We start from the raw sequence: 22,316 nt of genomic DNA, 5'->3' as shown, positions 1-22,316 counted from the left end.
GGTTAGCCTGCATGAAACTGTAAGAACCTCCCTCCCTATCATATCTAAATGGGCATCTGCAACATCAAAAAACAAAATCGATACACTGTCTGCAAGTTTCATCCTGGGAGGGAGAAGGGGCAGTTTGGGGTGGAGGCCACAGTGGGGGCAAGTGGTGCTCTGTGGGCGACCAGGAAGCTCTTGACAGATTCGCTCCTCTTCCAGCTGTTCCAGCAGCAATGGACAATGAGCCACATGTCTCTATCGCCACCAATAACAGAGCATTCGCTTCTCCAGAAAATCAGAGATAGGTAGGGGCAGTGTTCTCAGGCGTCGCAGGGCAGTCAGGATTCACAAGGTCGGTTCAGTCACATGATCGTCAGTTTAACAGGTTTTCAAACACCCTTTGGTGCCAAATAACCATTACCACAGCACTGCCAGGTAGATTCTCATCCTACCCAGGAGACAGGCAAGCCAGCCAGCTGTACTAGGGATTCCAAAGAGCATGAATGAGTCTATAGGGAGACAGAGATGGCTTGTTCAGTGAAGACGGGAGTCACGTTCACTTACGCATTAAAAATATTCGTGTTGACCAAATTATTTCTCAAGGAGAACAAAATGTCAATGCACTGTCAGATAAAATTCTGAATGTTTTGCCAAAAGTATTCCTTTTGAGGTAACGCATCATGAAGCTGAATAATGGGGTGAGGGAGCCCTCCCTAGACATCTTATACCACATTAGCTTTGACATTTTGGTCGGAAGAGATCTGTGTCTCACCTAGCTCTGTAGGCTATTCCACTGAGGCATGGGTATAGCATACAAAGAAACAGGCTAAAGACACACCTTTAAGCAGTGCAAGACTCTCCCCATTAAGTTTCCACATTGTGTGCATGCACAAAAGGCCCGTGTTAATGGACTTATCTGTCTTTATTTATAGATTAAACTATCAAAATAGCAATGATTAACAAAAAAAATTAACTTTACCATTACTTTTTGAGTCACCTCAGGTAAGGAGAAAGATGCCAACTGATTTGCAAGCGACTTTAGTAATATCAAGGACACGTTAAGATCCTAGATGATGGATTCCGAGATAAGGCTTCTGGTTCTCTTAGGGCAGTTAAACTCTATGATACGCTCAGCTTCCCCACCTGGAAAATGCTTTTCTATAAAATACTTATATCTTAAAACTGTTGCAAGAACTGAATAATATAACACTGGGGGGGGGTACTCGAGTATTGAGATAGTAATGACGTTGTTGGTAACGCTGCAACACCTTCTGACAGAAGCAGCAGATGCCCCACCTTGTCATTCACCCACATGAACTTAGACTTGGCCAGACAGGTCGTTAGGGATCAGTAACTGTTGAAGAGAAGCGTCTCTGTCTACAGTTAGAGTGCTCTTAGGTAATTCATCTTCCCTAACAACTCAATTCCAATTCTGAGAAATAGCTTGCAGTAAAAAAAAAAAAAAAATGGAAAAGATACAATGTTATCTAAAATGTACTTGAGGAGGCTGGCGAGATGGCTTGACAGTTTGGAGTGCTTACTGCTTTCCCATTGGACCTGGGTTCCATTGTTAGCTCTCACACTGGGCAACTCACAACTGCCCGTAACTCTAGGTCCAAGAGATCTGAGACTCCCTTCCTGGCCTCTTCAGGCACTGGTATGCATGTGATGCATATGCATACATACCATGTATTTACACACACACATGCATGTACGCACATATGTGTATGCACATACGTGTATGAACAAGCACACACACACAAATCTAAAACGTAACAAATCTTTTTTAAAGTTACTGTACAAATAACTGTAAATCTAAGGTAAAAATATTTTGGTATCCTTTGCATTGTTTGCTGAATAAAAGACAGGTAAACTATGGAAAGTACTTATCTAAAACAGGACCCTCAGAAGGTATTTATAGGGCCGTGGTTTTCCATCTTCTACAACAGAAGCGCTATTATCATCAGCCATTTTAGTTACATGGTCCCTCATTAACTAAATGACTGCTGTAGTGTCAATTCATTAGAAGTCAATAATTAACAAATTCCATTTTAAAAAATATTTTGAATGAATATTATTTTTCTATAATTAAAGAACTATGTAATGACAGGGACTTTATTTTTTTATTGTACTTCCAGAACCTAAAACATACAGCATGTGTTCCTGACGTATCAGAGGTACTCAGTGAATATTTGTTGAATAAGAAGAAGAGTTATAGTCCTTAAACGCGAATGCTTTAATCTACTCCATTTTCGGAGGTGAATCACCTGTTCTCTGCTTAGGTCTAACTTGACAATTTGTCTTAAAAGTCATTGGAAACTCTTGGACCTTTTTTTTTTTTCTTTTTTCCTTTTTTTTTTCGGAGCTGGGGATCGAACCCAGGGCCTTGTTCTTGCTAGGCAAGCGCTCTACCACTGAGCTAAATCCCCATCATTGTACTCTTACACACACACACACACACACACACACACACACACACACCCAACCCCCTTCCCTCCCACCCCCCACCCTGGACAAGCTGATACAGCAGGATGCTACTAGCTGACATGTATAAACTACAATCAGGGTTTAACCTTTATTTGGTAAAAATGTATATAGAAAATGGAACTGAACTTAAAACCACAAGGCTTAGATATCAGTTTCAGCTGACTGTAACAAAGCTTTTACATTGTAAAACTCTCTAAGGTCTTCTGGGAATTTACTGTGTGAGGCCTTCTCCTGAAGCAGTTCACTTGTTTTCACTCAGTCAGTTCTCACAGAAGCCCTCTGAGGGGGAGACCACACTCATGGTTTAGACAAAAAAAAAAAAAAACCAGAGAGAGCACAGAGAGGTCAGGCCACATACCCAGGTCATACACTAGGTGGAGGGTTGTACTGGGTCTCTGGTAGGTAATCTGCCTCCAGTGTGGAGAGCTTTGTCACTAGTTGGAAAGCATCTCTAGCTTTAGAGTCCCCAGCATCCTTCTGAAGGTCCTCTGTAGGACCCATTAATACATAGGAAGCTGATAATATAAAGACAAAACCAGGGCTGGTAAGATTGATGAAGGCACTTGGTGCCAAGCCATTCCCAGGTCTGATGTGGAAGAGAATTCCCACACACTGTCCTCTGACTTACACACACACACCATGGCATGTATGTGTGCATAAGCAAAGAGGTAAATAAATGAAAACATAAAAAACCCTAAAAAGGTGATTTTCTTTTTTTTTTTTTTTTTTTTTTTTTTTCTCGGAGCTGGGGACCGAACCCAGGGCCTTGCGCTCGCTAGGCAAGCGCTCTACCGCTGAGCTAAATCCCCAACCCCAAAAGGTGATTTTCTTAAACAATTTAAATAAATTGTTTAACAATTTAATGTACACACACAAACACACGCCTTGACTTTATTTTTTAAGCCAATTCAAATTGTCAACCATACTGTTCTGCTGTCTTCATTGGGAGAGTGGGGGACACAGGAAAGGGGGGGTCAGTGTAAAACTCCAGAATAAAAGGACGGCAGGACCCCACAGTGGGATCAGTTCAAACGATGCCAGTAGAAAAGACTCAATGCAGAAAAGACTTTTACATAAGCTCCTTGAATACTAAGAAGAAAGTTATGAAACATCTGAGAGTTAATACCAAAAGATCAATGGATTAAATGTTATCTAAATATATTCCAATGCAACAGAACCTTATGTAATCTCAATGGGAATTCTGATTTTGGCAAGGGTTTCCAAGTTTGCTTTTTCTGTCGACAAGGATAAGTTTGGTTGTGTGTGGGCCAACTGCAGACTAGATTTTTTTTTCTAATAATATTTGTTTCATTCTAAGAAACATGAAAAATTACAGCGGTTTTTTTTTCATGATCAATGAAGACAGTGCCATTAATAACTATAATTGAGCAATGATACAAATGCATTTCAAATGCTTACCTATCTCAAAACTGGCCAACTCCAAGACACCTTAACCCTAACAACCGGACAAACAGATTTGCGAGAGTAGAACTGACACACTGTGGTGGGTTGTTTGTTTGGAAGGCTAGGGATACAAAGCAGAACTCTGCGCATGCCAGGCGAGCTCACTACCCCTGAGCTATCCGCCCACTCTTATTAATGCCCATAAATTATGAAACACATACACATTTGCCCCCGACCAACTAAAATATGTTTGGCTCTTTAATTGTTCTCTTTTTATCTCGCACAAAGAATTCAAGAGAAAAAAATATCATCATTAGTATCATTGAGATGCATATTCGGGTGGAGAATTACTGATTTTTCTGACAAGCCTATGAATAAGAAAAAAAAAACCCTATAACATAATAAAGTGAAAGGCCAGAGACTTGAATTCGAGTCTTGAAAAAAGTGTGGTTATGTGGCCTGTGGGCAAATCTCACATGCAGTCTATGAAGCTTGGAAGCGACAGAATTCATCATTCGCAGCCTTTTCTGTTCTAGATGATATCCTGGTAGACCCGAGGATCTCAATGCTGGGCAGAGAATGTTGGGAAGTGGAGGGTCTAAGCTGCCTATACAAGCCACCACCCAAGTGACTGTTGTTAAGTCACCTGCCCTGTCTCTGCTTCCTCCTTAAGGTCTGACAGAAGCCTGATACTGGATGATCAGTCAGGTCCAGCTTCCCCCACTCAACTTTATCCACCCAGATATCCAGAGTCATCCCCAGCAGAACTGTGCATCCCCAAGTGTTCTATCACTCTGGGTTTGTCGTTTTAGTTTATGAGTGCCTGCTCATGAAGCTGCCAGAAGAGGATGAAAACGTGCCAGAAGGGTATGCCTGAAGCTACTGTCAACTTCCTCAGTATGACTAAAAGAGTCAAAGTAATAATTTCAGTTACAAGTTTATAACTTACCTAATACCTAAAATCAGTTCAAATTCCCAATGTCACTCATTTCCTGGGGATTAATACTGTATGTAATTTCTCATGGCAGCCCACAGACACACAAAGCATGCCCAACACCAGGTGACCAACTATGATACAGTTGACATTTGGGCTTGATCAGTCTTTCACGTAGGTGGCTGTGAGCTTAGGAATGTTTAGCAACATCCTTGGACGGGCCACTAGATGTCTGTACTGACAGGACTTCTACAAGAGGTGGCCATTCAAAGATGTCTCTAGATGCTTTACTAGATAAGGGTCCCTGATGTAAAAATCTCTAGGAGGTAAGTACCACCACCACCTCAGTAGAGAACAACCGAGTTCGAGGATTTAAAGAACTCTTGGCTTTACTAAGTTTACAATGACCCCTTTATCCGCAGTCTAAAAGCCATCTCCAGTAAACTGGACAACGCTGTTCTTGGATATAAGCAAAAGACCTACAAAGCTTCCCCTCACAGGTCTACACTGAGTAAGGCAAACTCGTCATAGGAGGCTACTTCTCTACCAACACCAGGAATGTGTGGGAGCACGCACAGAGGTCCAAGGAAGCAGAATGTGAGATAGGCAGGTGGAGGTTCCTGGAGCAAGCGATCCTTTAGGTAAGAAGAGGTGACCACCTCGCGGGCAACCGGTCACCAACTCAGAGCTGGGCCGCCGCTGGGCCTCCGGTTGCCGGTGCCCGCGCCGGGCTCCCGCCACGCCCACCGAACGTCACCCGTTACACAACGCCCCCCCACCCAGCTTATGCAATTCTGCCCTCCCGCGGCTTCTAATTGCCCCGGTGACTTTAGTGCATGACCAAGGTAGACGCGGTACCCCCAAGCCCCGCCAAGCCCGGGGATGCTCGCCCCACCCCGGCTGGGGTTCCCAGCCAGCTCACAGAGGGAAGCCTGTGGCCCCCACCAACCCCGCGCCCAAGCTCCGCCGCCCCAGGTCCCCGCTCGGCGCGCGCACGAGGGAACCTCGCATCCGCGCCCCTCCCTGCGCCGCGTCACTTGAGGCTCCCAGGCGATCCCCACCGTGACCGAAGCACCCCGGGGCGCCGCCCCCTCCCACACTCGCAATCCCCGCTCGCCAGTCCCGCACCGCAGCCCCGCATCACCTGCTCGCAGAGCGTCGCAGGCGGCGGCCAGGGCCTCCCGGTAGCGTCCTTCGTGTAGTAGCTCCCCGAGGCGGCCGGCCGCCCGCGCGCGCTCGCGCTGGCCCGGGAACCACTTCTCCGCCAGGTGGTTGAGCACGACGCTGGTTCGGAAGTCGGCGATGGCGGCGGCCAGGGGCGGCGGCCGCGGGGTCCCCTCGGAGGCGGCGGCGGCGGGTGGCAGACGGTCCCGGCACAGGCGGCAGCGGGCGCGCAGTTCCCTCCGTAGGCAACGGCGACAGTAGCTGTGGCCGCACGGCACGGTCACCGGCTCACTTAGGAAGCCCCGGCAGCCCAGGCAGCTGAGCAGCCCGGCCGCGCCCGCGGCGGGTGCCGCGCTCCAGCGCAGCCCGTGACGGAGCCGGTAGCTGAACACCAGGCAGTCCACTAGCGAACCGAGGCGCTCGGGCCTGGCCGGGGCCCCGCGGCGCAGCGCAGCCGCGAACGCCTCCAGCGCTCCCTTCAGGTGGCCGCCCAGCGCCAGCAGCTCGCCGCGGCGGAGCAGAAGCTCCCAGCGCCCCGGCTCCGCGCCCGCGCGCTCCAACCGCTCGCCGCCGCCCACTTCCCACGGCCCGTTCCGGCTCCGCGGTCCGCCGGCCGTCTCCCGATTCCCGCCCGGGGACGCCCTCGCCACGGCCGGAGAAGACATGGCCCGCGCAGGGCTGCTCCTCCGTCGCCGCCCGCCGCCACGGTCCGGGAACCTCCGGGGCGCGCGGCTCCGCACGCGGCCGGCGAGCAGGGGGGCGTGGCGCGCGGACATGGCGGGGCGGCGCGCGCCCGGGGAGCCCCTAGGGGCGGGGCCTGGGGAGAGGGGCGGAGCTTAGCGAGACGGAGAGGGGCGGGCCTTGGCTTCCGCGCCCGGCCTCCCGACACGCGGCCGGCCGCCCAGTACCGGAGAGCTGGCCGGCCTGTCCCACCCTTTCTGAGCCCCTCCTGGTGAGGGACGCGAGATCAGATGATCCCCAGCGGGGATCTAATTGGCTTCTCTGACAAGGAGGCTTGGCTCCTGACTGAACAAAGCCTGAAGTCTCCCAGGCGGCCTGCGAGCTGACACCTCTTGTAATCGTGGCTGGTCCCCAGGCCTATAGTGGGTGCTATGCTGTTCGTGTGGGCACCAGCAGTGCTGTGACCCCAAACCTGCCGCACATGAGTAGATACTTAGACCCCTCCTGGCCGTAGATGGAAGCCTTGGGTGGGTCTGGATGCCCAGGGTTTCTGCTGGCCAGAACAAATAGAGGGACTGCGAATGCACATGCACGGTGTGATTACTTTGAGACTCAAATCTGAAATCGGCCAACTCTAGACACACATATTTCATGTTACTGAGACCACTTCCTCCCAGCACGCAAGAGTTTTTCTTGGTGCTTGGTTAGTGCTGACTTGTGATGAAGTTTATTAAGAGAAAATGACAGAAACGAACTGTCCAAAAGAAACCCAATACTTTGTGAGCGATTTGTAAACTTTAATTTTAAAAGTGCAATACACCGAAAAACATTAAACTATTAAATAAACCACATGTACACTTAGAGAGTGAAAGTCCCCATGTCCTCAGGTGTGCTCCACATCCTTCATACACACTAACCCGCAGTTGCTTAAAGTTTTTTAAATGAGAAAACAGGAGAAAAACATTTTCGCTGTGGCAGAAACCAGATCACCACGATGCAAGCGTTCTGCAGCCTGGTGGATTGAAGATAGTTTGGCTCATATGTAATGGGTTCTAGTTCCTCTAAATGTGAAAGCATCAGGTTTAATATTCTCAATGGAAATATTTATAGACTTGATTACAGAGTACTGGGTTGGTAATGTAGGAAGAGATTTAAGGCTTCTTTTTCAAATACTTGATAACAGGAAATAATTCAGTCTGAAATCATACAGTCAGTATTGAAAAGATTTTAAGATCTCACAGTGATAGTATCATATATATATATATATAATGTTTAATAAAATTATCTTCAAATATTTTTAACCAGAGATCTTCAAATAAAGCAATTGGATGGAATGTCAAAGGTCATGCTGTCTAAAATTGTCTAACAATTAATTGTTCCTGCTTACACAGAATAGGTAATATCAGTTCAAAAGTGTCTTTATACTAAACAATGAGCAAACTTTCCTCAGAAAAGAAAGGGGGACAGGAACAAAGAGAGAGAGCAAGAAGAGTTAACTTAAATACAAAAACAAAATCCCAGGTTCCTGTTCCAGCAGAAATGCAGAGACTGTCTCTGAAGCAAGCTGCAGCGAGACAAGGAGCACTTCATCACATCTGGAGTGGGGAACGTGGGGAATTGTTCATGAGCAGAACCTTACGTCTCAGTTACATGGGCAATGGTGTTTACCTGTTCCTGTAGCTTTGGAATCAAGCCTAGGACCCCTCCTGCCTGCTGGTCAAGACCCCAAGCATGGAACCATAGCCAAGACAGAACAATGACTTGGTTAGATGCCTAGATGCTCACTGGAGACTTAAAAATCTAACACACAGACAGACACACACACAGAGGCACATACACAGACACACAGGTACACACACAGGCATACACACACATACACACACAGGCACACATGCACATAGGCACACAGGCACACACACACAGACACACACACATGCAGACACACAGAGGCACATACACAGGCACACACAGGCATACACACACACACACACACACAGACACACACACAGGCACACATAGACCAGGCACACACAGACATACACACAGGCACACACATACACACAGGCGCGCACACACACACACACACACACACACACACACACACACACAACTTCAGACTGTGCCCTAGCAAACATTTCATGGAACGCATTCACGATTAGATAAAGTATAATAAATTGGTAAACAAATAGGTCTTTTCAGTTACTGTTTCAAACCAGGCTCGTCATGAGATTCCTCTCAAAAGGAAAATGGGTTTCGGAAAACAAGATGAAGGATCACCTTGTCCTTTGGAGCCTCTTTCCCTAATGACTATGACAAATACACCCGATCTGGCATGAAATGAAGTGACACAGTTGTGTGTTAAGGAGGGCGGGGTGGTAGGAGGAACTGTGTCCTGTTCTCCGTGGCGTTTGTGAATGGTTATAATTCATGTTTGCTGGTTTATACATTTACATAACCTGTTCTCTCTCATTTATGTAACTTATTTATGTAAGAGGCTGTACTTCCACTGTGGCCTTTGTGTGCTGCACAACTTCCCCGATGAATCAGGAAGTCTCAGCACGGTAATCGCTGGCTGGCATTGTAATAGGTCACTCTTCCGTCTCTCCGTGCCACCAGAAAGGCTATGCCCTTTGATGCAACTGCCTCTTAAATTCAGGGGAGAGAGAAATTAGTACCTTCATTCATTTTCTGAAACTTAGCCTTTGGTCTCTGACTCATCCAGCAGGCTGGGATGAAAAGAGGGCGTCCTGCAAGCCAGCCTCAGGGCAGGAGGTGTCTGACAGGCTTCAAGGGCTCTCTCCTTTCATCCTGTAAGCATCGGCTGGCTTTTGTCATTCTTTGCTAATGAAGTAGTAAAATCAGGAGATTTGTATTTCATTTCGGGTTTTTTCTTTCTTTCTTTCTTTCTTTTTTCTCCAGTGTTGTCTTCTAAAATAGATCGGTTATGTAAGAGAGTCAGAAGAAAAGCGTATCTGTTTCCTAATTTGGAAAATGCTTATCACCATCATTCCATGCTTATCCCTCCTGCCCACTGCCGCACCCCATGCCTTTTCCTGATATAGCTAGACTGTTAAGAATAACGTTGACACAATGGTTTTCTTGCACACAATGCAGAAGGACATTTGAACCTCCTGTTTGTACAGTCAGTGAAGTTACCATTTCACAATATCATTGAGAAAGAAAGACAACTGAGTGACCATGAACCGGGGAAATGTAACACAAAGGTAGAGTGTATGTCTAGGCAGTCCTGTGTTCAATCTTGGATACACATATACATCATACATACACACATACATGCATACATACACAGTCCATTTCCTGGTTCAGGTTATTGACACTTCTGATGCTAGAACCTACCTGATGCACTGAACACTAAACCATAAAGTTTTATACAACCTGCCTGTATCAAATAGTGTTTCTATAGGTGGAACGCCTATAGAAAGGGTTTCAAAATCCACCCTCGTACGTCTCGTTCATTATATATGAGAAAGCAGAGCTGAGAGGCGGCCGGCTTGCTAGGAGCCCCCTCAGGGAGGGAATCCAGACACCTTAGTGCTGACTGTGTTCAGTGGGAAGAGGTCACCTGCTTTCCTGGCTCCGATTGCCATCTGTAGAGAGGACAAACTAGACACAGCTCTGAGTTACCCCTGGAGCCTAGCTGGGGAGCTTTATATGAACACCACGACAGGTGGAACAGTGTTTCCCAAGCTCAGGGACACAGCAGTGTGACACCTGATGCAAATGGAACAGAAGGCAGCTGCTGAAAGGGAGGGGACCGTATCTGGAGAAACATACTTTGTTGCTACACACTCAGCCCTGCTCAGAGCAGGTGGAATGAACCCCCGGGACTTTCCGCCACTGGACAGGGATCCATTAACCCGTACATATCTGCTTACCTCCACCATAAATCTAGGAGAGGCTGGAAGAAAGCCTGGGTGGGGGGGTGCCGGTTATGTAACAGGCATTTGTAAGGAAGTTTATATAAGATGCTAAAAATACAGTATATGATCGCTGCAATGGTGTTCTGAGTGAAAAGCCCCAATGGGGACAACCTGAGTAGGTTAAATAGAGGTGATCCTGAACTGACAGAGTCGAAACCCAGTTACTTGCAAGGGGCGACTGTTACAGTACAGCTTGCTATCCGTGAGGAGAACTCAAGGGTTTTAGTAGGGGCAGCTGACCTAACTCTTCAAAAGACTCTAGGGGTACTAAGTGTCTAATCAGTATTCCATTTTATTACATTCAAATGGGTGTTTCCCAAGCATTGGGCTCTTGGGAACAAATATGCACAGTGACACACTTATACTAGTTAAATTCTCAGAACTAACTACTCATGATGTCCTGGGTATTTCCCTGTCTCCTTAGTGCCATTACCATCTGAACACACACACACACACACACACACACACACACACACGCACGCACGCACGCACGCACGCACGCACGCACACGCACACTTGCACACGCACATGCACATACATAAACACTTGTACACACACGTAAGCACATACTGCCCTCTAGAGTATAAGCCCCTTGGGACCTGGGATTTCTGTCCACATGGTTCACTGTCATCTGTACAGAGGACAAACTAGACACCATGAGTAGGAAGTCGGTAGGTAATCACTGAAGGAACTTACAGATGGGAGATACCGTCTCATAGTCTGCTCTCCTATTAACACCAGGACCAATTATTCATACTGACATACTAGAACACCTTTTTCTCCCTCTTCCTTTCAGCTGAGGATTGAGGGCACCTTCCTAAAACTCAGGGGGTGAAGTGTGACCTTCTGGGTGATGGAATTAGGAGTGTGGGAACTCACGGGAGGATGTCACACTGGAGCCTCCATGAATAACAGAACTTTTCTAAGAAGTCAGAGGGCTTGCTTGGTCTCTTTCTATAGTTAAAGATTGTTATTCTTTTCCTTTTTTTTTTTTCCAGAGCTGGGGACCGAACCCAGGGCTTTGTGCTTGCTAGGCAAGCGCTCTACCACTGAGCTAAATCCCCAACCCACGATTGTTATTCTTACAATTGTTGTTGTCCTTGTTCCAGTGGTAGGGACAGAATGACACCTCCATTAAATATCCTCCAGGTCTTACGGACTGATCAACATTCCAACGATTATGAAGAGCTTAAATGTTGGAGATCCAAATCCAAATTATTATTGGCTATCTTAGTCCCCTAAGGAGTCATGTATTGCCCACCTCTGTATGTAATATAAATCCTTGTAACTATTAGGTAAGTCTGTTTTAGAATGTACAGACCTCTAGCTCTTACCAACACAAGAGCTGAGAATATCATCAGTCAGCATCTGAGACCTATATCCAAGATTTCTCTGTTCCCTGTAACCTGTCTACGGTATGTTGCCAGCCATGTATTTGAAAAGTCCCCTGATTTATGACTTCCTTTGCTCTGTTACTCTGACAACTTCATGGATCCCTTTACGTGTTAGATTGTGAGATCTGGGGCATCCTGAGTCTGTGTTCTCAGATCCTGGCCACTCATATTTGGTAACAGAATAAGCTTTCCTATTGCCTTTGAGGCAAGAGCTGTGTTTTGCAGATATTGGGGATATTGGAAGAAACTGGTAGTCTGCAACCCAGAAGAGAGTCCCTAGCAGACCCCAAACATGCAGACATCCTCCATAGACACACCACAGACTCCCAGCAGCAAAAACCATGGTTCACAAACTAGTTTGTCTCTAATACTTGGCTATTGCAGCTGAATCAGACCCAAACAGTGTCTCCCTCTACCTCTTTCTCTCTGACTGGCCAGACTGATAACCCTTTGACTGTACCTTTAGAAGATATCCCACATCGAGTCTTCCCACTTAACCCCACCTACAACCCCACTTAGGGTTGGGACGGAAGACAATAGCATCTGTTGTCTCAAAACTAAGGCAAGGGATATTTTGTTATTATTTAGGTCCAATACCATTTCCCCAGTAGAAACAGATACAAAGACAGTATATTCAGAAAAAGAAAAACCAGAAGTAAATAAAGCCCTAATCATTTGGCAAAGGTTTTCACGTTAGTTAATAGCATCATTATCTTGAAATGCGTTCTACAGTCCTCAGAATATTAGCACAGACTTGAAGATTTAAGGTTTGCTGGGATGTCCATAGGGGTCAAAATATCTCAGGGTCATCTGAAACTCCTTTGCTTTTACTGCCCACTGGGTGGCCAGAAAATCCTTTTCATTCTACCTTCAAAGCTCCGTCCAGAATGTCACTCCTTTTCACCTTCCCCGAATCTCTTCCTAGTCCCCAGCCATCCGCATCTCTCACCCAGACTATTCCAAAAGCCTTCAGCCCCTCCCTCTGGCTTTCTACCTCTTCCCTGACTCAACCAACACAACTGGAAGTGTTTTCTTAAACCAAGCTGCACACTCCTCAGAATCTGCTCCCTGCTCAAAAGAAACCCATACCCCAAAAAGTCAGTGCTTGGCCTTTCCCATCTCCCGTCTCATGTCTCTGACCTCATCTGCTGCTGGCTTCCCCATTCCCCCCATTCTTCAATCCTGTCCAGACCCATTCTAGAGCTGTTTCCTCAGTCTCCCTTGCTTGGGATAGTCTGTAACCTCCAACAAGGTTACTCCACTCTCTTTTTATTGGCTTTTGCACAAATGTCGCCTCCTCTGGTGACTTACTTGGGTTCACTACTTTTCTTATTTTATCTTTAATGGCTCTCACCAAGATACTGTACACTTCTATCTCACATGTCTCCCCCAAAGACTATGCACTCTACTTGGGATTCTATGTGCCCTGCTCATGGCACTATATTCAATGTAATTGGGTGTTGATAACGAATTGAATATGATGGTATGCTTGCCGTCCAGTTGCTCAGGAGGCCAAGTCATGAGTCTGAGGCTAGCCTGAACTGCATCTCAAGACCTGCCTAGAATTTTTTTTTTTTAAGTCAAAGACCTGAGGAAGGAGCCCCCAGGGCTGCCTAGTGAACGGCATTTGCCTGGATGCTCTGTTTCTTCTCAGAGAAGCTGAGGACATGGCCACAGAGAGAGAGGAGAGTGACATTAATGGGGTCAAGAGTCTGTGATGGAAGCTGCTCATTGGTGAGGACTAACAAGATATTAACTACATTCAAGAGAGATACAGAAAAATAGCTTCCATATCAGCCTATGTGGAAAAGAGTCATTCACCTTGGTGGTAGTCATTGAGTGATCTGATCCTTTGGAAAGTTCTTAAATGTCCTGGCGGAGGCCCTTTTCAGTACCTTCATCCCATGTGGTTCTGTTTTGTGTGTATGTTCTCAAGATTACACAGCTTGGCTGGGCTGTCTCCTTTAGATGATAAGGCACATGGATGCTTTTACATTGTGGACTGCCCTGGTGCAGTTTGTATTTTAATGCTAATTCTGCTTCCCCAAGAGGGCCTGCAGAGTGAGTCACACACTCAGATGACTTGATGTGAACTCTCTCCCCATTTTAACTTGTAAAATAAAGGCTAGAGCCAGTGCTTGGGCAGTGGAAGGGAAAGGTGGAACTACAAGTTTGAGAGAGAGAAGGAGAGAAAGGAGGAGGGGAGTCAAGGAGAGGAAAGAGAAAGAGGAAAACAGAACAGGAGGTAGAAGGAAGATGGAGATGACGCATGTGGCCTGGAGAAACCACAAGTTATAAGGGATCTCATAGCTGGGGGACAGAGTAGTGCAGTGGTAGATCTGCCCTATCTAGGCGCTCAGCTTGTATTCGTATTGAGTTGTGTTTTCCTTGCACAGGCTTATTGGGGTTGGAGATTTTTACAGCAACACTTTTTACCTGGCTCATTGCCAGTTCCTTTGTGATGATGCTTTTAGAACCTGACCTACTAAATAAATCACAATATGCTTAGGATTAAAATTTATAGAATAATGAGTGATGTGGAGAGAGTGTCTGTTCAAGTTTTGGCTAAAAGACTGAAGTAGACTAACAGGCTTAGGGATGATGTTGGTGAAGCACACAAAATATGAAGACACCCATGATTTGGTTAGCCCGAGGGACCTGCCTCCCAAGATGGTCCACAAATTTACTGTTTTAAGGGGAAAGGTACTGATCTCACACGATGGAGTCCGTGTTAGTCAACGTCCATCCTTATAGCATTTGGAGATTCAAGCCGGTGATATGTTAGGCCCGTGGTAAGGCAGCATATCATAGTGGGGATGGGACAGGGTAAAATGGCTCACCTCATGGCCAAGAAGCAAAGATGGATGAGGTAGGGGCAGAGACCTGGGATTTCCTTCAACAACACAATGGCAAGTCCATTAGGCCTTATCTTTAAATGTTCCTCTACCTACCACTCTGGGGAGAGGGTTTTACCCTATGGTTTTTCCAGGTACGTTCAAGACTAGATTACAACAGTTCATAGCCAGGAGATGAAAATGTATAGATCAGATCAAGATAGGAATTTAAGGCTAGAACAAGCAGCAAGGACAGCAGTTGAGAGTTAAGAGGGACAAGAAGCAAGATAAGGTCTACATCCAGTAGAGGAAGATACTCGATAGCTTGACTCGGTGTCTAGTGCCTGCCGTAGGCAGTGCTGTTTCAGGGCCTTGGACAAAAGAAGGGTGTGTGTCTCTTTTCCCCTTCAGAAGTAGTTAGGTGAGAATCATTGGAAATGTGATGACATTAAGCCACACAAAGGGACCTGCCATCTAGTGTGGAATCCAAATGCTTTAGTCTGTTCCAGCTGCTGTAACAAAAATAGCTTAAGTGGTTATTTTTAATGAACATGAATATCTTGCTCACATTCTAGAGGCTGGGAAATCCAGAATCAAAGCACAGAAGGATCTGGTGTCTGATCCGGCAACACTCATCTATCAGTGTCTCACCCAGCTGTTATTCAAGAAACTGCCTCCTGCAGGAGATGGGAATGAATACAGAGACCCACAACTGGAGGGTGCAGAGAGTGAAAGAACTTGGAGCACTCAGCCCTCGATGGGATGTTTTCTGAAATGAGTCCCCTCAGGGAACTCTGCAGAAGAGAAGGCAGAATGATTCTAAGAGGCTGAGAGGGTAGAGGACACAGAGCAAAGAGTGTTCAAGACACAAACAGAGTCAATGCACATATGAACTCACAGAGACCCTGGCAGCATGTGCAGAGCCTGCACAGGTTCAAACCAGAGGTCCTAGCACTGAGAGAGCTCCCATCCCTAACCCAGACGCTATCTCCAAATGATAGCTGCTCACAGAGGAAACGGTTTTCTCCAATGGCATCTCACTGGGTAACCAAACCACTCTTAAGGGAGGCCTCAAGCCCAGCATAGATGACCAACACAAAATGGTATTTTTGTTTTCATCTCATAGTGTGTTGTGCATTTATTTGTTTGTTTGTTTGTGTTACTTATCTTTTGGTTATCTATTGGAGGGTCTGATTTTTCTTTTTTGTGGAGGGTGTGTGGGGGAATGAATGTCTGCATATATATATATATGAGTTTCTTGTGCCTTTTCTTTGTTTTGCTTTTCTTTGTCTGATTTGTTTTATCCTGGTTTGTTTGTTTGGTTTTTGTGTTCATGGCCCTGTTTGTTTTCAACATAGAGAAAGAAGCCAGACAGGATTCAGGAGAAGATGAGGGAGAGGAATTTAGATCAGAATATACCATATCAACATTTTTCACTAGTAATAACAATAATGATGATGATAAATAATAAAAGATTTGGTGTCTGATAAGGACCATCCAATCTGTAGATGGCATCTCGTGTCTGAGTCCTCCCATGGCCAAGAGAAGTAGACACTGTTCATATCTCCTCCATGAGACCACTTTACACTTGCAATGTCGGCCATGCGCTCTTGTTCTTGGACACTTTCTCTCCATTTGGTTTCAGTGGAGCCTTTGTGAAGCAAGGCCTGGCTACTAGACATAGATTGCTAAGAGAGGGCCTCTGAAAGGAAGTCAGGACAGGAACCTCAAGACAGGTTCAGGAGGCAGGAACTGAAGCAGAGACTATGAAGCTACTCACTGCTCGGTTCCGTGGCCTATACGCAGGTTGTCTTTCTTACACAGCTCCGACCCACCCACCTAGAGATGGTGCTGGTCACTGTGGGCTGGACACTCCCATTCAATCATCCAAGATGACAGAGAAGCCCACAGACTCATCTGATCTACGCAATTCCTCAGGTATGGTTTTTCCTTCCCAGCTGACTCTAGACTGTGCCGAGCTGATAGCTGAGGCTTAAGTAGAGTACATAAAACATAGAAATTATTTATTACAAAAATAAGTGTATGGTTTTGAACCAGTTTAAGGATGTTGAATACAGTAAAACACTGCAAAGAGAAACAGGTCTCCAATGAAGTCAAGGGGAGATGAGAAAGGCAGTGATGCATTTCTGCTACACACCCTTCCACATTTCTGTCAAGGAGAACACCCAGCTCAGAGGGTCCAAGGACATATAGTATGTGGTTCCTATGAAACCATACAGAGCACACAGCAAATGAACAGATGACCTACAATGAGAATCGCTTTGACGAGAGAAGTCTAATTGCAATATGAAAGGCGGGGGACACATCCCAGCAGCCAATGTGCCAGTTTATAAAGACCCTTCCCCCTCTTATGTAACTAGTTCATGTTAGCTCCTAGACTTTTGGTCACCAATATTCTTTTATTCTGGCAATAGTATTTGTGGAAATTCCAGGCCTGTAAGCCAGATCTTTGTTTCTTTTCCAGTACTGGGGAAGGAGAGTATTCTGTAAGCAGAGTCATTCCCAGGCTAACTTTGACTCAAGTGCCTTTGGCTCTTAGCAGACTCATCTACCCAACGTGTCCCTGTATCCCATTGTTCACTATCACATCAACACAAGCATCTCCCATAGGAAACACTTTCCAGATTTAGACAGAGCAGCTTGGTACATTGGAAGTAACCAAACAGCTGCTCATTTGGCTCCTCCAGATTTAACCTTGCCAAGTTATCTGGCTCCAAATATAGCTAGATAGCTCAAATAAAAGCAGGCATAGATGAGTTTACTAATCCCCCTCCAGTGTCTGTTTACCTAAACAACCTGTTTAAAAGGATGCTTGGTGATTCTTTGTAAGTCCAACCCTGGGTAGCCTGTGAGGGACCAGCAGATAAGTGTAATTGTAACTTTTCCCCCATATTAGGCACTGGATGTAAAAGTAACTTATTCACCTGATATGATTGTTATCTCTGAAGATTACTGTTGAGTAAGCTCACCCTTTCCAAGTTCTTTCTGAACTCTGATTGACTGAATCAACTTAGCTATTCTGCCTCAAATGCCTGTCCAAGCTGACTGATTCAATCTGGCTTCTCTTAGCTCCTCACTGAATTGTTCTGCTTGGCCTCAAACTAACTCTTTCTATTCTTGTGAGAGTTGAACATATCCTATCTCTGACTCGTTCTTTCAAATCTTTCTCTGAATCATCACTTGGTCTGCCTCTCAATTAGATGTCACTTTCAAACATGGCTGCTTCTCTCCAAAAACTAGCTTTACCTTTCTTGTTTGTGATTAAAGGTGTGTATTGAGGGCATGTTTGGATTCTAGCCACAGAAGCCATGTTGCTGGATTAAAATTCCCCTAGAGAGGGACTATGGAGAACAATCTTGATAAAAGCCACAAGCAGTGAGTCTTTTACCATATTCCACAGTAGGTAAAATTATGCAAAGAGCATGGTTAGTAAATGACTTTATGGGAAAACTGCAGTGAGCATCCAGCAAAGGCTAGGATACCATACTTGAGAACACAGTGATCTCTCCCAGCTTTTATACCAGCAAAAAAGGTGGTACCATCTGATCCATGTATATATCCTGGGATTAGTCACTGTGGGTCTCATATCTACCAGCCCCACACCCAACTGCAACCTTCCAACACTTGATGTCCTGCTCTTCACTGTACCAGAAGTAGTGTTGACACATTCTAAAGAGGCCATAGGTCTACAAAGACCAGTCTCCCTAAATTCTCTGAATACCCATAAGGCCATCCATCCATTGAAATTAGTACAATGGTTCTAATCTTGCCTGCCTTTCATTTTTAACCATGTCCTTTCCAGATGCTTAAGGTCTATGATATCAGTGGGAAACTCTAATGCTCATTGTTGGGAGCAGGCTATATCTATGCTGGGCCATCACAGCCAAGGACACCATGGCCATTGTTTGACTCAGAGCCCATTGACCACAGGCCATGGAGCTCCATGAAGGGGACCCATTCAGGATTATTGATGTGTGGCTACCTCTTCTAATTATATTCTGAAGGAAAACAACCCATCACACTTTATACCATGCGTGTTGGTTTAACATGCCCCCTGCACATATATGTTCTTGGAAGCGCATCGTTTTCTAATTACAGCACCTGCAGTGCCCAACAAAAGAACAGCAATCAGGATCAAAGTTGCAGTACAAACATCTGGCAACCCTGCAGGCACTGTGGGAGCTGTCATACCCAAGACACATAGCACCGACAGGGAAAGACATGGTGACTTTAGGAAGAAGTGGAATTAACTTGTCCATCCGATGTGTCTCCTGAGAGTCTTCAGACACTTGGAGTAGGTGTTTTCCAGCACTTCCTGTTCTAGGAAGGCATATCCATCAAAATAGGATGTGCCTCTGGTTTTTCTCCTGAGGGCCACTGTGCAGTGAGAAGCATATACAAGGGGATCACTGGTAGCATAACCGAAACCAAAGGGACAGTATCTCTGAAGTCTATCAAAAATACAGCCAGAGGGTAGAGGCCAAGGCACCTTGATTCTGGCCAGCCTTGGATTTAAGTAAAGAGATAAATGAAAACAAAATAGTATAAAGATAACCAAACAAAACAACAACAACAAAAACCCCACACAACCAACAAACTTACACCGAAGAGTCTAAGGGCACAAGCCCCTCCTCAGGAAAGTCTGTGTGTGTGTGTGTGTGTGTGTGTGTGTGTGTGTGTGTGAGAGAGAGAGAGAGAGAGAGAGAGAGAGAGAGAGAGAGAAAGAGAGAGAGAGAGAGAGAGGGAGAGAGATGAGTTATCTCAGGTTGGTGAAGGAAGAATCATGCACACCCCGCATCCACACTTTGAGGGGACAGGTGATGCAATAGCCTCTGTTGAAGAGCAGAAGAGCATCTAGCCTTCCGTTTGTGTCTGATGCACACAGGGTATCATTTAACACCAGGATCCAGCTGTAATAATCTGAACCATCTTGGGTACTTTTTTTTCTGAAGTATTAGTAGGCCTGGGTAAAACGAACCAGATGTGGAACCGTAGCAGGTGCTCTGATGGAGATGATCCAAGACCTGGGCTCAAGGCAAACACTGGCACATGATTTAATTGGAAAATGGTTGAAAGTAGATAAGTTGGCCCTGTGGGGTTTGCTGTAAATGTGCACATCTCTTTGGACTGTGAGCTGGTTAGTTTTACTCATGGCTGTATAAATATTCATTAACAAATGCCAGAGTATGGGTCTACCAAGTGCTGGGCAGTTCTGGGTGCTGTACTAGCCAAACCTGTCTTGTGATGGTCATTTGTGTAAGGCCGCATATAGACTTGCCTCATTCCCTTTCACTGTATATAGTGCATCATTGTGTGTGTGAGCACCACAGGGTCGTTCTCCTTAAGGAATGCAGAAGTGGGATAAGGCCCTTTTTAGTTTTTAGTTTAGGGTTTAGTTTTAGTTTTAGTTTAGGTTAGGGCTTTTAGTTTAGTAGGCCAGGGCTAGACTGAAAGTTGTAATAGCTGAGGTTGACCTCGAACTTTGGGTCCTCTTCTATCCAGAACTCTAGAGTGTTGGAATTGCATGAATGAATCATCACACCTGGTTCATGTAGGACTGGAGGCCGAACCCAAGGTTTCCGGAATGCCAGACAAAACTCTACCAACTAGGCTACTTCCGCAGCCCCACTTTCTTTACTCTTGTCCTGATAAACTTTGCAAAGCTTAGCAAGTTTTCTGACTTTCCAAATCCTTACTGGATGGCCACACAGACAAAGATGTCATAAAATAGGTAAGAAAAGAAAGCTGATTTTTAACAATGTGGACAGGTAGAGCTGTGAAGCAGTAGATAGCACATAGTAAAATTATAAACCTTGGTTATTTTGACAGAGAATCTACATCGAGGCCACAGATGAACCTTCTTCTCTACTTAATTGGTGACTGTATCCCCAGCGATATACTGGAAACTAGGCTGTAGGAATCAGATGGACACATATTTCAGGTAAAGAAAATTTTGTGTTACCCCGCAGTGCCAAATAATAGCTTCTTTCTCAATTGTGTCTAGTCTCAGCCTAGCATAATATTTTAGTTACCATGCTGTGACGAAATATGTTACAAAAGTAAATAAGGAACATGAGATTTATTTTGCCTCAAAATTTGTGGATATAATCTATTATGACTATAGGAGTATAAGGCAGATGGTCACGTTGCCATTGGGGTCTAGAAGCAGTGGGAGGAATTAGGATTCAAAGTTCACTTTCTCTATCTTACTCATTCTGGGGACCCAGCCTACAGGATGGTACCGCCCATGTTGAGGGTGGGTCTGTCTGGAAATACCATCACAGACATAGCTAGAGATTAGTCTCCAGCATGATTCTACATTTTGTCAACTTGAAGATCAAAACTAACCATTACAAGTAGCGCAAAGAATTTATTTTAAAAGAGACCCTTTTAGCAAATTATGGTTATTTGGGGGGGGGGGATAGTCATATGTATTCGTTTGCATATCAAGAGACCAAAGTCTCTCATGCTGATATACATATTGAAATTAAGGGTTAGGATCGTGTGCTGCCTTGACTTGGTGAAATCAGAAAGTGGATATTCTAATTGGAATTTCTGAGCCCAGCTCTGCTCCCATGAATAAGGTCGCCTACATGAACAATGTTTGTTATCAAGGGCACCAGAGACAGTTGCCATTCTGCCAACTTGAGAATCATTCAAGCAAGCCAGTCATATCTTCTGTAAAACCAGCCGACACTTTATCCTGGGTACTCTAACTTGTGCCTCCCACAGACCACGGTTGTTCCCTGTGTTCCTGTATGCAGCCTGCTGTGCTACTGTCACACGGGGAATATACCACAAATAAGCCAGTCCGTGAGTCTACGCTATCTAAAGTTAGCTCTGAAGCCATTGGCCACCCCTGTTAACCCCAGGGCTGGCATCCCACCTTGACCAATGCAATGAGAGAAGGTGGAAAAATAACAGCTTTCCCCAGAGAACTAAGAGCTTTACTGAAACAAACGCTCAACAAATTGGAAATTTAGAAGCTCTAAGTATCGAGATATTGAAGCAATTCATTCAGATATCTTCATAGCTTGTCCATGTAATAGACCAGCAATAAAAATATAAATGGTAGGCTGTTATCATCAGCCACTCGCAGTGAATTATTTTTGCATTCAGGCTTCGGTGACAGGCACCTGCATCCACATTTACAAATGAGGAAATCACTTTAACTAATCACTTTAACTAATAAGGGAAACCTGGATTCACATCAGAGTGAGATTCCTAACAGCAACTGCATGCATTTGGGCATTTTTTTGAGAGAAAACACTAGGGAGTGAGGAAGGAGTTGGGCTACCTGGAACCATCCGCCCTAAGTACCAGGCTACTTAGAGAGCAGGTTACACCTGCAATAGAAGCCTGAGACATTTGTGTTTTGGACACTGGAAAAAAGCCAACTGTTTGTCCCATAGGTACACACAGCTGGGGACTAGTTGTAATAGAGATAGACCCATGAAGTAAGAAGTGACGG

At 45.4% G+C, this 22,316-nt stretch overlaps 2 protein-coding genes across 1 annotated transcript in view; both read right to left on the bottom strand.

Moving 5' to 3' along the window:
• The window catches only part of Lonrf1 (LON peptidase N-terminal domain and ring finger 1), a 30,491-nt gene extending 23,806 nt beyond the window's left edge, over positions 1-6,685 (bottom strand). Inside the window, 1 exon segment of the mRNA NM_001432814.1 lies at positions 5,955-6,685. Within this exon segment, the coding sequence (NP_001419743.1) occupies positions 5,955-6,639 (685 nt within the window). The 5' untranslated portion in view covers positions 6,640-6,685.
• Positions 1-22,316, bottom strand: part of Erich1 (glutamate-rich 1) — a gene marked incomplete at its 5' end in the record, with an annotated part of 52,793,804 nt that overhangs the window by 19,579,998 nt on the left and 33,191,490 nt on the right.

Source organism: Rattus norvegicus, chromosome 16, assembly GCF_021556685.1.
Source record: "Rattus norvegicus strain SHRSP/BbbUtx chromosome 16, alternate assembly SHRSP_T2T, whole genome shotgun sequence".
In the NCBI taxonomy this organism is placed as follows: Eukaryota; Metazoa; Chordata; class Mammalia; order Rodentia; family Muridae; genus Rattus; species Rattus norvegicus.
This window is presented reverse-complemented; position numbering and strand designations above follow the sequence as displayed.